The sequence below is a fragment of the Dioscorea cayenensis genome, chromosome 11 (genome assembly GCF_009730915.1).
Source record: "Dioscorea cayenensis subsp. rotundata cultivar TDr96_F1 chromosome 11, TDr96_F1_v2_PseudoChromosome.rev07_lg8_w22 25.fasta, whole genome shotgun sequence".
In the NCBI taxonomy this organism is placed as follows: domain Eukaryota; kingdom Viridiplantae; phylum Streptophyta; class Magnoliopsida; order Dioscoreales; family Dioscoreaceae; genus Dioscorea; species Dioscorea cayenensis.
The window spans coordinates 10,993,428-11,011,503 of NC_052481.1; the positions used below are offsets into that span (position 1 = coordinate 10,993,428).

Genomic DNA, 18,076 nt, shown 5'->3' on the forward strand with positions numbered 1-18,076 from the left:
CAAACTTGATAACCCTTTTTTCACATGATGTGCCACAATGTTTAGAAACATTACGACCATCATCTCTTCAACCATGACATTCCGCATCCCTCGTAGACCCCCCATAGTGCTTAATAATTGACATAAACTTTGAAAACATTGTCGGTCCATGCATAATTTATCAATGCATTTGGTATCATTTTCATAAATTAAAAGGTATAAATAATCATATTGTTTACGGCGTCTCACAAACGTGGACTCGAGCTCTCTTTGAATTGTCTTAATTCTGTTGTTTACGTTACCTCTCAAAACATAGGGTGATCATAATTTTTACTATGAGAAAAGTAACACACGTATACTACGCAATATAGTTGAACTTCTTCAATCTCGTCCACATTGCGGTTGGTCATAACTAAATGTTTTAATGGCACATTAATATTGTTAAATGTATGATACGAAAAAAATTTGAAGAATTAAAAGCTCATCCATGAGAAACAAAAAGACATTAAAGTTATTTACAAATACTGGGAAAACATCTAAAAGGAAAATAGCAAATATAAACAAACTAGTGAAAAAACAATGTTGAGGTTATTGACTGGCATTGGTTTTATTTCTTAAGTGGTTAATGATTTTATAAAAATAGGTAAATAAAATATATGTAATTAATTAGTCATTTTCCATTAAGATAATTCACAGCTATTCATGAGAAGGAAAACTTTGGAAAAGAATGCAGACTTTGAAAAGCAATTGTGGGAGAAGGCAAAGGAATTGCAGAGCATTGGGAAAGAAATGTTTTTGCAATATGGTCATGAGTGTGCTAATAGTAGTTCTTACTCATATGAATCAAGAAATAAATGAAAGAAAAAAAGACTGAAATTTCATTTAAGAATTTGAGAAATGCAATTTAACTAGTGTTTTAGGCTTTCTTAGAACATCCACGAGCAAATTAATTTGTGCATGGGGAGATATGTCAAAATGGAATTAGTAAAGGTAAACTTAAAACAACACACGTCTGATTCCAAGCATATGAAATCAACTCTCTCTATCTCTCTCTTTCTGGCATTTTAGACTAAGAAAATGAGAAAAAGATGAGGAGCTTAACAAACAAATCCATAGCCAACAAATTGTTACTATTACTACCTAAAAACCAATCCAACATCTAATCAAGAACAAATAACCAGTCAAAGCAAATTGGAACAAATTATAACAAACCATGAAAAATTCTGAAAATAAAAAGTCTTCAATCTGATGGGAGAAAGGGAACCAACAAAAAGAGAGAGAGGAAGATGCAAGAGATGGGCAAAGGGAATGAGAAGGTTGGTTTGCGGTGTTGCGGTATGCAGGGCTGGCGGCGCCAAGCTTCTTGAGCACTCCTGATGGTTGGATCATGGGAAAAGCCTACTGATCATTGTTTTCAAAACTGGACCGGACTGGCCAGTCGGACCGGAAAAACTGGAAAGCGGCCCATAGTCCGGTCCGGTTTTAGTATAATTGTTGACCAATATGTGAACCGGTCAAACCCGGCCAAACATGGTGAACAGGTCGGTCGGACCAAAACTGGATAGAATCCGGTTTTCAATTTTTTTGTTTTTTTTTGTTTTAGAATGGGCTTAGGGAATTGGCTCCTTTTGTCTTGGTTTCATGATATTCTTTGAGTTTTGATTTGTTAAAATTGTTGTTTGGATTCTTGGAACTTTGGAGTTTGGAGAGAAAGTGACAAGAAAGAAGAAACTTGTAGATTGTTCAAGAGGTATAGATTATTTAGGAATTATTTTATTCTATATTTTTATTTTAATTGATGGTTTAACTTATGTGGTTATCATCATTCATTTATGATTAATAGATTAAAAAACAAAAAATTTAGGGGTTGTAAATTTCTTGCTTCTCCTATATTAATTATTTGAATCTTCAATGATTTTGATAAAATCGGATACTAAAATAAATATTTAAGATAATTATGATTAAAAATATGATAAAGTTTTTTATTATATATATATATATATATTTATTTATTTATTTATTTATGATGTCATCCAGTCCGACTAAAATGGGTCATCCTGTTGGACCGACTAACCCGTGACCCAAATATGACACCGGTTCGCTATCCGGTCTGGTTTCAAAAACATTGCTATTGATTGCTAGATGGGAGAAGGTATTTATGTCAATTCCCTTTAATTCCCATCTATTACCTCCATATTTAGCGTAATGAAGACAAGCCCTCTAATGCTTTGACTTGGGAATCCATTCTCATTCCCTAGCTTCCTCAAACATGTGCTTTCTCTTGCGATATGTGGTCATTCCCACTTCAAGCTAATTGAAACCCCCAGTACAAATACATATGTTTAGCTCAAATCCTTGTACTCCAGACATCACAAAACATTTTGTACTAAATATTGGACTAAAAATTGAGAAATTACTATAATGCCCTTTGTATAATCTTTTGTTGTTTTTGAAAAAAAAATAATAGGACAAAATATTTTGAAATTTCTTCCCATTTTCAATAGTCATCACTTAATTATTTTTTATAATTTATAATTGATAATATTATTAGGGTATAATTATATATTTTTTAATTTAAAATACAATTATTAGGGTATAATTATATTTTTTTTAATTTATAAAATACAATAATTAATAATTTTTTACCAAATATAATTTCTTATTTTCAAAATTTTTTATTGGGTTGAGGTAAAGTGTTGTAATTTTTAATTTTAACTAGAGGCAAATCTGTTTTTTGGTTGTGTTATACCATACTTAAAAAAATTGTACAATGGTTTTGGCAAGACAAGATTTTTAACAATTTGTAATGTATTCAACTAATTTCTTGTGATGTACTCCAAGCACTAAATAAATAAGGGACAAGAGAGTTTGTGCTATATTGTCTTTTTTTTTTTTTGCATTTCAAACGCACCATAAGTATTTTATAAAGAAATATAGGTTGTTTGTATATATTAAGTACTAATTTTAACTTTTCCTTTATGGTCATGTGATTCTGACCTATATTTGAGTAATGTTGAATAGTCCACATTGGTAGAAAAATTAACATACATTTTTATTCTTAAAATACACTTTTTTTTACTAATCTACTCTTTAATTATTATACAGGGATTATCATATATACATACTTTGAACCTCATAATTGTATATGCATCTCGTAAAAATCATATTTACGCTTATACTCTTATAAAATATTAATATTTACACTTATAACTTTAATAGCTGAGGCCTGTTGGGTATATAAATTTAACTATTTACTTAAGAGATACACAAAATATCATTTATAAATAGTTGAAGCAAAATTTTAGGGCCATACATTCAAACTCATAATTGTCTTTTTCCCTTATTTATCTAACATGTTTAACCCCTTTTTTTTTCAATTTTAGCAGTTTATGCATAAATATAAATTGTAAGCGAGGCTATTTTTATAAATATAATTTTCATAGGGTATATATGTAAATGTGAATGTTGCTATTGATATATAAATACAATTTTTGGGTTAAAATCTTGAGTGGGTGCCCAACTATGGTCAAGTATCAAAATGAATACCACAATTTAATTTGTATCTTTGGATATCATATTATAATTGGCCTTCACTGAGAGGGTACCGACGCAATTCCGATGGGTTTTAACACACGTGGTAGCCGAATTAAACACGTGGAGAGCCAGTGGGGGCAAGGCATCCTTATCAGCATTTTATAATGGCTAGGTCAGCCACCCTCTCTTCTCCTCTGTCATTTCCTTCGTTCCTTCTCCGTCGTTTCCATGGACTAAGTTGTACAACATGCCTAATTCTTCAGTGATTCTTCCTCTGAGCTCATTGTGGTACAATGTGAGTGTTTGAAGGCTGCTGAGATTACCTAGGCTCCTGGGAATGGTGCTAGAGAAGCTGTTGTTGTTGAGAAGGAGATCAGTGAGGTTCAAGAACTCATCGAGCTCTAATGGAATCAAACCATTGAGGTTGTTATTGGCCAAGTCCAACTGCTTCAGATATTGACATGACACAAAACTCACAGGAATTTCTCTAGTGAAATTGTTAGTAGAAAGAAACAAGCGCTCCAACTTTGAAGAGTTTTGGTAGAGCTTCCTCGACAATGGCCCGGAAAACTGGTTTCCAGACAAGACCAAGAACACCAACTCAATTAACTCACTGATTTCTTCTGGAACAGAGCTTGTGAGCCAGTTTACAAATAAATCAAGATTCTAAAGACTTACAAGTCTCCCAAAAGACTTTGGAATTGTACCTTGAAGCTTGTTGGCCATGAAGTTAAGGTAAATGAGTTGATTTAGCTTTCGGAGTTGACTCCGCATCTCACCTTCCAGTGAGTTATTTCCCAAGTTGAGTGTTTGCAGGTTGGCCAAGCTTCCAAGTTCTGCAAGGATGTCATCGGAGATGTTGTTATTGGATAATGCAAGCACAACAAGCTCACTGCAATAACCAATCTCCGACGGTATCTTTCCTTGCAGCTGGTTTTGCTGAAGAACCAATCTCTGAAGTAGAGAAAGCCTTCTGAGTTTTCTCAGATTGCGTGATGGAGAAGATGGAGGAGAAGAGAAGACGAAGAGAGGGTGGCTGACCTAGCCAATATAAAATGTTGACGAGGATCCCTTATCCCCACTGGCTCTCCACGTCAGCGTTTGATTTTTTTTAATTGCAGCCACGTGTTTAATCCGGATGCCACGTGTATAAAAACCCACCGGAATTGCGTGGGTACCCTCTCGGTGAAGGCCAATTATAATATGATATCCAAAAAGATACAAAATAAATTACGGTACCCGTTTTGATATTCGGGCAGAGTGGGGTACCCACTCAAGATTTTAACCCTACAATTTTTATTATATAATATAAGCTCATTTTTCTTGTGAACTAAATTTGTTTTAAGATATAATAATTTGTTTTAGAGTGTACAATTTTTGAACTAAATTATTTACAAATCAAGCATAGTGTTTAAACATTTTTAGAAATTAGATTCTATTTGAATAAAATTCCAAAGAATATAATTGCGTAAGAACATGTTGCAACCTACAAACCAAATATATCTTAAAGTTTTCTTCGGATCTAATTATTGATATTTTAAAAACATTTTTTATTCTTTATATTAATTTATGAATTAATTAAACTTTTTTCCTTACCCTGTTACCCATCAATTAATTTATTTTATTTTTAAATGTCTATAAATAAAGAACAAATAATATATATACATATGCACACGCAAACAACCATATAAAGCAAACAGAAATATGTATATTTGGAATTCAATTAAAAAATCTATAATTGAGATTTTGATGAATATATATATATGTTATGAAAAAAATATTTGTGAAGGTAACTCATCATTTTGTCATCATATATTATAAAAAAAAAACCAGGTCTTATTAGTCACTGGGGGAAATATAATCAAAGTTAGGGTCATTTGTGTAAATTTCTCAATGACGTGCATGGCTAACTCCATCACGAGTGCATGAAGGTTGCATGAATAATTAATAATTACTTATTCTTTACGAGCTCTTGTGCACAAGAAATACATGGTACACAAAGGCATCCAACTACAAACCATGTCCTTAAACAAACGCTTATTTTGTTATTTATTAATTATTCCTATATATGTTTGCGTTGTTTTATAATTTGTAATTATTATTTATGATTATAACTCATTATAATTATATATGAATTGTGGATTTTGCTACACGATAGAATGACAAAACTACCTATAAAGATTAAATAAAAGTATGATATTAATATATATATATATATATATTCGCTTTTGTACGTCTAAAAATCAGACTGAGTATGTATATATAACATCAACAAAGTGATATATCGTCTATATTTTTTGTATTTTTTCATAAATGCCTTGTTACCCAAGAAACATCATTAAAATATATTATAAATTTATGTGAATATTAATTTTTAGGATAATACGAATAAAATTTTATTTAAATTCCTAAAGTATTTTAAGAAGTGTTAATTCTTATTTAGATATAATGGCCTTTATAAATTTTTAATAATAGATATGTATAGTTTTTTTTAATCATTTAATATGTCATATATATTTATTAATATATATATATATAATTTTAAGGGTTATATGATATTTTATTTTGTCAAGGGATACACGTAAAATTAATTAAATGTTATAGGATAAATCTATCATTAAATTAAAAATATAACCAATTGAAACTAATGAAAAAAGTTTAGTCATGAGTGAATTTAACTCTACAATAATTATCCAAAGATTTTGATGACAAACTTGGAATTTGTTGAGTGTAATTCTCAGTCAAATTTGTTTAAATTATGATTTATTTATTTATTTATAAAAGTGGATAAAATATAAACCCTCAACTATTGAGTTGGGCTGAATTTAAACCGTCAAATTTTAAGTTAAGAATAAAATTCGGTGTGCTGGTATTTTAACCATCAATTTTTTAGTTGGTAGGAGAATAGAGTTTAGTCGCAAAGGTCAAATTATGATTTTATGGCTGGGAGGAATTATCTTAGGTTTATAATACTAATACAATATTTTATTATATTATGTAATTTTTTCAGATTTTTTAAATTTAGTCATAATTTTTTTTTTTATATTTCCAATGGGTAAATTTTTTCTGTGGTCACTATGTTATGGTCATTTTTTGTTTTTGTCAATATGTTTCAATTTGTATCTTTTTGGTCATTAGGAATTGATTTGTTTTCATCAGAAAGTCACTTGGAGGTTTCTGGCTAATTTTTACTAGCGTGATAGCCAAAAATGCCACATCACACTATTTTAATGCGTACTTCCATCTCAGTTGGAAAGAACATATCAACCCAATGATGACTCAGCTTACTTGATCCAAGTCAGCGTCCCCATCAGATTCACAGTCATCCTCCTTCTTCCATGGTCCCGAATCGCAGCTGTGAAAGGGAAAAGAGAAAAACTGGTGGTCTATATTATTTGGAGGGTTTATCCACAAGCTGTTGGGGAAGCCGAGGAGAGGAAGATAAAAGAGTCTAGAACTTGCATCAGGAAACTGAGGTTGTTTGTCTATAGGTTGGAGGGCTTCACATCTTAGGTTAAAGATCAGTGGAGGGCTTATCCATAAGCCAAATTTGTTATTATTTATGTGCCTAAAGTTCTTTTAATAACTGAGCCTTGAGTCCCCTATGCAGTGAACTCATAATCCAATTTATTTTTTTAATTTTCATGTAACTGAGTTTTTGTGGAATGGCAAATGGTTTTGTTTAATGATGTGTATGTTGGAGCACATTATAAATGTTGCATAAGAACAATCCTTGTCATTCTCTTTTCAAAATTTGCTGCAGAATTGAAGTCTCAAACTGAGTAAAAATGAAAGTGTTCTCACATTGCTATTATAGATCTTGTTCTAACACTGCTATTGTTACCATAATTCACAATGACCAAGAAAGAGCACATCAACTTTTCTCTATTCACATTTTTCATAGCATCAAAAGAAATATACAAATGATTCCTGTGAATTCTAACACAAAATTAGCTCCATACAAGTAGTTTCTATTTACCAGAATGCTAATGTTTTATAAATGTTGCCAAAATTGAAAAAATGCAAAAGATAGTTGGATTTTTGGACACCAGTTGATATATAAGAGTCCAGTTTTGAACAAACAAAAAATAAAGTTGGCAGGCCCCCACTATACTGGTTCCAGAAATATGTAGCAGAGCACCATCAACCACTTTGATAAAACCTTCTTTTATGGTCTCCCAGATGCACTGTTCCTCCAAGGCCTGTTGGAAGCCAAACTTTTCCTTTTTTTTCCTTGTTTTATTGGTTTTGCTTTTGTATTCTAAATTTCTCTCCATCCATTCATTGTTGATCAGAGTTGGTCTTGTTGGGAAATGCTTCTTTGCCTGGCTTTTGGAAAGGAGTTGCTTTTCAGTAGTTTGACCTATCTGTAATTTTCAGAGAAATGGGTGTTTCATCATATAAATACTGCACATTATTAAAGATATTCAATAAATATACCTCTGTCACTTGTGCAACTACCTAACTTCTACTTGCTATAGGAGTCTGCCTATCATGTGATATGTTGAGGATAACCTGAGGAGATGGTCTTCTGGCTAACTGCTTCCTTGCTTAGCCTTTGGAGAGTTGTTTTTTCCCTCCCCTTGTGGGCAATTTTTTTCACATTAATCTTCCACTTCTAGCTGCTATTGTGGAGGTGGTTTTGATCAGTGCTTTGACCTACTTAAAATTTTTAGAGAAACAATTTTCATCATAAATATGCTGCACATCATTGAAAGATTTCATCTACTACTTGTATGATAGGTGAAGCTACCTAACTTCCACTTGTTGTAGGCCTCTCGATATCATGGTGTGGACTAGGAATCACTTATGGCAGTGATGAGGATGCTTGTTCTACAGGATTGTTATGTTCCTCAACTGCAGTTGCAGATCTCCCAGAAATGTTGCTGTGAGGAGGTATGTTACTCATCTGTAATAAATTTCATGAACATTGTGCATATTACATGAGCATCTTTCTCCCAAAAATTAACAAACATACCTCCAAAATATTAATGAAATGGACCTGAGGATCAATTGTATCCATAGGGTCCATATTATTTCTAGCACACTACATCAAAATAGATAATATTATTGATAGTTACCAACATACTGAAAAAATATTAGAGTTAAATATGTTGTGATTATACTTCTTGCTTGTGTGCCTCTCCAATTTTTTGTGCCTCTTCCCCTGTCCTTGTGGGTGTCACAAAATGATATGAAGAGGCATGAATGTAAGAAATGATAAACAAACAACACTTTCAAAAATTAATAAAATCCTAAACTACTCACCTGCTGGCCATGGTATCTCTTGTTATGTCCAATAGCTCCACAAACACTGCAAGTCTTATTGTGGCTTTTCCTGCTAACTTTCTCTTATGTGAATCCATTGGGTTCATCAAGGGGATCCTTTCTCCTCATCATTGGTTTTCCATCCCTGTTCTTGTTTGCTGGTTATGGGGGTATCATTGGAGCTTATGGATTCTTTGACCAGTAGTTTGAGTCCTTTGTTGGGTTTAGTATATGGTTATAGGTTGCCAAGAAAGTACTAACTTTATAGCAATCATCTAGGTAATCTTCAAGGTTTTTTTCTTGTTGTAATACAGTGCTGATATTGTATGGCAGCAAAGGTTACCCGTCAATTGCCACTTTCTACATGTGCAAGACATATCCTTAGAGTCAACAATAAATTGCCCATCCAAACATGCAACCTAGTACTTGTCACCTCCTGACCAAGTTGTCTTGCATGACTAATTTAGTTGTTTGATCTTCTCTAGCTTAATAATAATCTTAAGACAATGCTATATGGTGCATTTATTCATTAAGTCTCTTCTCTTTTTGATCCTAACCATTAGCTGTGTTCTGATCATCTCATTAAGACTAACTATGTGTTTTTCCTAGCTTCAAGTATTTGGCAGTTAAAGCATTCATATAAATAATTAAGTAACATGTCACAATTAAATTTTGATTTGAAGTGTGACCTACTCCAATGGACAGAGTCAATATTCTTCATGAAAGTGTGTTGGCTTCTGTTGATTTATCCTTGAGTGCTTCCATTGCCATGTTAAATGCAGGGATGCAACTACTCCTAGCACAGGCCATAACTGGTCCTTAAAGCCTTTGCCTCTAAATTTTTTTTCTAAAGTTTGTATGTATATGTCTCACACAGAATCTATGTTCTCTATAAGGGAAGATTTCTTTGATTGCATTTAGAAGGCCCTATGGGGTAGTTTTTTTTTCAGAAAGATCCATTCACCAGCAAACATTCACAAGGAAAAGTACATAGAAAAAGAGAAAACACAATGCAATGATAAATAATTTAGTACACACAGCATAATATGACTCAAAGGAAAATTGAAATTAGCAAACTGAGTAATAAGAAAAACTTACCTTCTGCTTGTCACTCATAAATGCCCATTGATGAGAGTTGCTAATCTCTAGATCTTCAACAACAATTCTAGAAACCACACCCAATTATGGTTTTTTTCCTTGTCCACCCATGCCCATGCTATTGGATAGATGCAGTCATTTGCTTCTATGCCAACTCCCTGTAGATTGTTGGCCTCCATAATATCCCTTCAAGAAACAAGCATCCATAGATATAACTTGCCTACAACTTGCTAGGGATCCTACTATGAGTATGGATAAGCACACATACATTGTTGAAAACAATAATAATGAACACTTGAACAAAATGTCAAGATAATAATTTAAAAATTAAGATAGATTCACTGATACACCTTGTTGCAATATTTTTTGCCCTCAAAGCTTTTAATTTAGTTATGTCAATATCTTGGTTGTTCCTCATAGCTTGTATTATGAATGCAAGCTTCCAAGATGGGTCTGCCATGAACTGTTCCAAGCATTGTTCCAGGCATTGTTCTTCTACATTTATCTTCAAGATGACCAAATTTAATTTGTATTGTGTTATTATCCTTCAGTATTAGTTGATAGAAATGTATCAAGGACTAACGAAGAGGGTCATGACCCACTTCAGATCACAATTGGGCCAATCACACGAGCTCGGGCTAAGAGATTCAAGGAAGATCTTGCTGAATTAATTCAAGATGTTCAACATAAAGATGGGTACAAGCTCACCATCAATGAAGAACAAAATCTAGTCCACATCATTAAAGCTATCATCAATTAGCCTTGAAGAGAGCATAACATTGAAGGCATCTCATACATTGCATGCATGCATGAAGCTTGGATATTGGAGAAACATTAATGTATTCATTTCCATGCATGCATGAATGTTTAATGAATGGAGAAACATTAAAGTGGAATTTTGTAACATTATGATAGCCTATATATTGGCAAAAACCATGGAATGTAGGGACTTTGGCTTGAGTGAAAATTTCTCTTTGGTTCTTTGAAGAACTATCAAACTTATTAGGATTGTCCTGTGGCGTTCACCCTTGACTTATCAAATGGTTTCTCATTCCTATTTGTGGGGTCCTTGCTCTACCAAAGTTCTTGCTTCTTTATAAATAACGGGTCAAGGTTCTTCAAACACTAAACCTTAAAGTAAAATGATTGACAGGCTAATCTTGTTACAAGTTTCGTCAAGTGTTTGCCATGGTTCGTATCAGTTGGTATTAGAGAGAGGTTTTATTCTTAGCTTTGCTTATCTTAGTTATCATTCTTTGATCTTCCATTTGTGTTCTTCGTTATTCTTTTGAAGTGTTTTATTTGAAATACCTTTTAGGGAAAGTTGTCAAAAAAAAAATTAAAGGAAAAAACACCCCATTTAGCTGGTTAAAAAAAACTCATCATTTGGTTTGTAAAAAGAAGATTTAGTGATATTTCTTTTTTCCTTTCAGTTCTTTTGTTTCCAGGACACCATTAATTCTCTCTTCTCATTCCTTTTGCTTCAAGTGAGCCATTATCTTCTCTTCACAATCCTTGAATTCACAATTAGTTTATTTTGTATACCCTTGCCCTCTCTAGACCATTCGATAAGCATTTGTGTGAACTGATGCTAGACCTTTTGATTTGAGTTTGATTAGTTTGACAAGAACCAATAGAGAAATTTTTGAGTGTTAGTTGAGTGCCACAAAAAATAGTGTGTTTAGTTCTTCTTCTTAGGAAATTTCATGGCTCAAAATAGTGAGAAAAATGCTATAAAAGGTGTCGATCCAAAGTTATTTATGGAGGCTATTATGGGGGAGATGCGGCACTTGATGAGGCAAGAATTAAGGGATGTTCATGAATGGTTAGATAGAATGGAGAATTCAAGACAAGATTCACCACAATCTTACAATTGAGGGAGAGCAAGACATGAATGAAGGGTTAAGGAGGATGGATGGAATAGATTTAAGGGAGAAGAAGAACATGGCTCGGTGGGTAACCATGGGAGGAATGGATGAGGTAGGTGAGCTTGGAACTGGGAAGATAATAACTTTAATGGCATAAAAATGAAGATTCATTCTTTTCAAGGAAAACATGACCCCGAGGCCTAACTTGAATGGGAGAAGAAGGTTGAGTTAGTATTTGATTGCCACAACTACTCCGAAATGAAGAAGATAAAACTTGCAGCCATTGAGTTTTCTGATTATGCTATTATTTGGTGGGATCAATTGTTGCTGAATAGGAGAAGAAATGGAGAATGTCCAATAGAGACTTGGGAGGACATGAAAATTGTGATGAGGAAACGATTTTTTGTTCCTAGTCACTTCTACCGCGAGTTGTTCCAAAAATTGCAAAGGCTTCAGCAAGGCAATCGAAGTGTGGAAGATTACTACAAGGTCATGGATTTTGCTATGATTGGATCTAATGTGGAAGAAGATCCGGAAGCTACAATAGCAAGATTTCTGAGTGGATTAAACCAAGAGATTCAAGATAGAGTGGAGATGCAACATTATGTGGAACTGGAAAATATGGTGCACATGGCAATTATTGTTGAGCGGCTCCTTAACAGGAGGGGTAATAGGAGAGTAGCCTAAGATTCTAGCTCATTGACATTATGGAAGTCAAATTATGAAAAAAAAATGAGGAGAAGTTGACTACCAAGTCTGAAATTGAGCCAAAACAAGAACTCACAAGTCATGACTATCAAGGTAAATCTGAATTTTTGACTTCTCAAACTCATGACATTAAGTTCTTTTAGTCTCATGGAAGGGGATATATAGCAAGCCAATGCCTGGACAAACAAGTTATGGTATTGCAAGACAATGGAGAGATTGAAACAGAAGATGAGTCGGACACTACTTCTAAATTGCCATCAGAGGATAACGATGAGGAAGAATATGCTGTTCATGGTGACTTGCTAGTGGCAAGGAGAGCTTTAAGTGGGCAAGCAAAAGAAGAAGATGAGTTGCAACAAGATAATCTCTTACATACTAGGTGCTTTGTCCCACAACAAGGTATGTAGTGTGATTATTGATGGTGGGAGTTACATTAATGTTGTGAGCACTACTTCAGTGGAGAAATTGGGGTTGCCATTGCTCGTGCACCCACGGCCATACAAGCTACAATGGCTCAATGATGGTGGTGAAGTGAAACAAGCAAGTACTAGTTCCCTTCCAAATCGGTAAATAAGAAGATCAGCTGTTGTGTGATGTTGTACCCATGCAAGCTGGACACTTGTTGCTTGGAAAGACTTGGCAATTTGATAAGAGAGTGAAACATGATGGCTATACAAACAAACACTTCTTTGTGTTCCATGAAAGGCCGATTACTCTTGTTCCGATGATACCAAAATAGGTTTACAATGACCAAGTAAGATTGCAAAAAGAGAGTGATGACAAAAGAGAAAATGAAAGAAAGAAAAAGAGTGAAAATTAGAGAGAAGTCAAGAAAAAGGAAAGTAAGGTTCAATGGCTGTGGGAAAATCATAGGGAAAATCTGAGGAAAAATCTGAGCATGTAAATCTAGATGGTAAAAGCAAAGATGAATTTGTTAAGCAAATCCATGAGACAGCAAGGCTCAACATCAAACAAAGAACAGAGCAATATGTGAAGCAAGCAAATAAAGGGAGACAGAAGCTTGTTCTAGAGTTGGTGGACTGGGTTTGGTTGCACTTAAGAAAGGAAAGGTTTCCAGCAAGCGGTGGTTTAAGCTTTTTCCATGAGGGGATGGACCATTTCAAGTTCTTAGCGCAATAATGATAATGCATGCAAACTAGATTTACCCAGTGAGTATAATGTTATTCCTACATTTAATATTGGTGATCTATCCTCTTTTGATGCAGGTGATGATTTGAGAGCAAATCTTATTCAAGAGGAGGGGAATGATAGAAATGTATCAAGGGCAAACCAAGAGGGGAATGACCCACTTCAGGTCACAATTAATCACATGAGCTTGGGCTAACATATTCAAGGAAGCTCTTGCTGAATTAATTCTAGATGTTCAACATAAAGATGGTTGAAAGCTCACCATTAATGAATAACAAAAACAGGTCCACATCATTAAAGTTGTCATCAGTTAGCCTTGAAGATAACAGAACATTGAAGACTTCTCATACTTTGCATGCATGCATGAAGCATGGATAGTGGAGAGACATTAATGTATTCATTTCCATGCATGCATGAGTATTTAATGAATGGAGAAAGATTAAAGTGGAATTTTTTAACTTTATGATAGCCTATATATTGGCAAAAACCATGGAATGTAGGGACTTTTGGCTTGAGTGAAAATTTCTCTTTGGTTCTTTGAAGAACTATCGAACTTATTAGGATTGTCCTGTGGTGTTCATCCTCGACTTATCAAATGGTTTCCCATCCCCATTTGTGGCATTCCCGCTATACCAAGGTTCTTGCTTCTTTATATGCAATGGGTCACGATTCTTCCACTACTAAACATGATGGTAAAACTATCAATGGGCTAATCTTGTTACGGGTTTCGTCAAGTGTTTGGTGGGGTTCGTATCATTGGTGAAGCCAACAGTTAAATCGATAACCTTTTTTTATAATATACCTTACACATGACCTTATTATTTGGCTTGAAGTTCATACAACCCTATTCTTGATCCCATAATTTTTCATTGCTTGCTTGAATTGTGCAAAACTCCTAAACTTCATCCCTATTTTAAACTGAGGATTCTTCATATTTGTCTACTCTCTAAATTAAAAATATTTGGGCTTTGTAAGATTGATCTCATCTTCATTAGTTGAAGAACATGATTGCAACTCATCAGATTTAGCATAGTCAGTCTAGACATCCTACTAATCATTATCTACCACCTGACCAACATTTACATGGCATCAGATTCTTGATTACCAGCAAAATCACCTTCCTCCCTTTCACCCCTTTCACTGTTGAGAATATATTCAGAGTCATGAATATCACTCTCTGCATCACTTCCCTATCCCATATTTCTTTTTCCATCTCTCTCATCTTCTTGTAATTCATCCTCCTGCACGCATTTATTGACCATATGTTCTTTAGGATCTCTAGTTTCTTGTAACTCATCACCCTGCAAACCTTCAGGATCCACATGTTCTTTAACATTATCAAGATCTTCATCACCAGCTTCTTGTTGTAATTCATGCTCTTCCAAACCTTCAGGATCCACATGTTCTTTAGGAACTTCAAGATATTCGTCTCCAAATGCTTGAAATTCATCCTCCTGCAAGCCTTCAAGATCCACATGTTCTTCAGGATCTTCAAGTTCTTCATCTATAAGCCCTTTCTCAACTTCATCTAGATTATCTTCTACATCAACCACTGTTGCCTCCATATAATGCCTTATACTTGCAAGATTTCTTAAAGTGTTCTCACCATAGGGACCATCCATCTTAACAATCTTCACATAAACACTTGTAATCCTACTCTGACCCACACTTGAGCCATCATAATGACATCTAAGTTAGATTTTATTTCTGTCAACCTTGCTACTTTGATTCCTACTTTCATTCCACCAAAAATTGCATCCATCTACATGAATCTTCAATTCACTGGCAATATCTAAAATCTTAAGTTAGATATGAAATCAGCATCACAAAAATCTACAAAACCTGCCATCCTATAATCACTCCAATTTGCAACATCATCCATCCTGTAGTACAAATGTACTGTAAAATAATCAACAAAGTGCACTGGACAAAAATAATGGAAAGGGGCTAAAAAATTATAGCTGATAATGTTTGAGTTAATGACATCTCATTATATAAGAAATCTAATAATAAAACGGATCTAATTCAGAAGTAGTAAAGCATACTCGCAAGTATGCCAAACAAGCAATGATCAAGAGTTAGTAAATGTATTCATTATGTACTTCACAAAGCATGTTTATTATCGAAGGAAACGCAGCCAAACAATAATTTTCTTCTTAACAAAATATGAACAACTTTCAAGGGTATAAAAAAGAACATCATATTTCATCTAGAAAATAAACATAGACAATAAACACCTTCCTCGTCATCATTAAGAATGTAATCACTCACACAACAAATACAGACAATAAGCGCAAATTCATTGCCTACTATCACAGCCAATGTACACATTAATTTGAATATTTCCATATTACAAAGCAATGTAAGAATGACATGATAAAATGGCTAACAATATTTTGCCATTGCATCTTTGACACCTCTTATCTTCCAACCTTTGCCATTATGAACAACTATGGCTACCACCAGTTGGCCCTAACTTCATTCATCAAAATATGTAGGATTAGACTCAATTCCTTTTCCTCTATTTGTTTCACCACTAGTGGAGAAACAATTTTCTGATAATCACAAATGTCTGTGAGGCTTCGGGTATCTGCCTTACTCTGATGGACCCTAACATAGAAAGGGAAAGGAGGATGACTGTGAATCTTATGGGGACACTGACTTGGATCAAGTAAGCCAAGTCAGCATCGAGCTAATGTGAATGGCATAACACATTAAAATAGTGTGACATGACATTTCAAGCTGCCACGCCAGTGAATATTGGTTAGAAACCACCAAGTGACCTTCTGGTGAAAACAAATGAATACCTAATGACCAAAAAATTATAAAGTGAAACATAATGACCAAAATAAAAATCGACTATAATACGGTGACCACATGAAAAATTTACCCTATTGCCAATATGGCTAGATGTCTATTTTCCAAATAGCCATGAAGACATCTTATCAAATGTCAAGTGACTGGATACCAAAAGGCATTAAAAAAAGGGAAGTCTTGGGGTAATTTTAGCCCATAAATATTTTTTTCAAATTGCTATTACCTTTTTCTAAAAAATCCTTTAGATTTTAAAATTTTTAAAAATTTATTTGTTTTCAAAAAATTATTAATATTTTTAAATAGAAATGATTGCATTTAAAAAAAATTCTACCTGTGTTTTAAATAGTTTAAAACCAATTTGCTTTTTTCCTACGAAATAGGCAATAAGTGCGCTCATTTAAAGGATGTCAAAGACGTCGATAAATATGAAGTTAACATATCAACACATGTGATCAATTTGTTTTTTTAATTATTTTTAAAAACTTATTTTGGCACAATTTTTATAAAAATTTCTTTCCTCTCACATGTAACGAGGTTTTTAAAAAATAACTTTTCCCTTTTAATAAATAGGTTTATAAAACACAAATGCGTCAAAAAAAAAAGAGCTCAAAGATACTTGTTTAAAAACAATTAAAATTTTATTTTAAAAAAAAATCAATAGTTTCTTTTTAAAAATGATGAGCTAAAAACAAGTCCAAAAGCTTTAAAAGAAGGTTTTATTTTAGGTTTTTGGGTCTTATGCTGACTAGCATTTGACAAAATGGATCTAGGGACACATTGGTGCATATAGCTCATGGGCCACTGTGGTAAAATATTCAAAAAACCATTTTTTTTTTAATTAGTAATATTTCGCTATCAGCTTTGTGATCCGGCCTTTTGAATTGAATTGCCTTTCAAGTTTTTATACATAATTTTCATATTATATTTAAAATTTGAGAAAGTACCAAAAAAACCTTGTGGTTTTTGAGATTTACAAAATAAAAAATAAGGTTCTTTTTTCCAATTCTATGATATGTGTTTTCCCAGATTTGAAAAAAAAGAAAGAAAAACCGTCAACAATGTTAACTTTGTTATGGGCAAAATCGTCCATTCATGTAAAAATTCGACATATGGCATTAAAAACATGATTTTTTCAACTTGATTTTGTTTGATTTTTGGAATTTAAGTTTTTTTTTGTTAAGTAGAATTTTGAAAGAGATTACTAAACTTAAAAACATATACATATTTATGTCATATAATTAGTTTTTAAACGAAATGATGATTTTGCCCATTTGAGTTAACATCGTTAATGACTTAACGATTTTTCCACATTTTGCAAATTTGAGAACCATATATCATAGAAAAAAAAAACCTCACTCTTTATTTTGTAAATCTCGACAGGCACAAATGTTTTTTTTTTTAATTTTTGACATAAACCACAAGCATGCCCTTTGGATTCCATTAAATTACACCTTCATTTTGTTTTAAGATATTGTATATTTTTATGAAGAATTAAAAGTTTCTATCATTTAACCAATTACTAATATTTCCAAAATATCTTTACAATAACCAAAATTATTTGACACAAATTTGCATTAAATTTTTTTATATTAATATAAATTGTACAAAAGAAAATAAAAGTAAAATGACCAGATATATAAAAAATGACTATTTTC

General features: G+C 33.2%; 1 protein-coding gene across 1 annotated transcript; it reads right to left on the bottom strand.

Moving 5' to 3' along the window:
- Positions 1-3,681: 3,681 nt before the first annotated feature.
- On the bottom strand, positions 3,682-8,879 carry LOC120271603 (LRR receptor-like serine/threonine-protein kinase GSO1). Its single transcript, XM_039278283.1, has 4 exons — positions 8,782-8,879; positions 6,802-6,868; positions 4,192-4,554; positions 3,682-4,083 (listed from the first exon to the last, which is right to left on the bottom strand). Exons 1-4 carry the CDS (start codon positions 8,877-8,879, stop codon positions 3,682-3,684), a joined length of 930 nt encoding a protein of 309 aa, XP_039134217.1.
- Between the last annotated feature and the right edge of the window lie 9,197 nt (positions 8,880-18,076).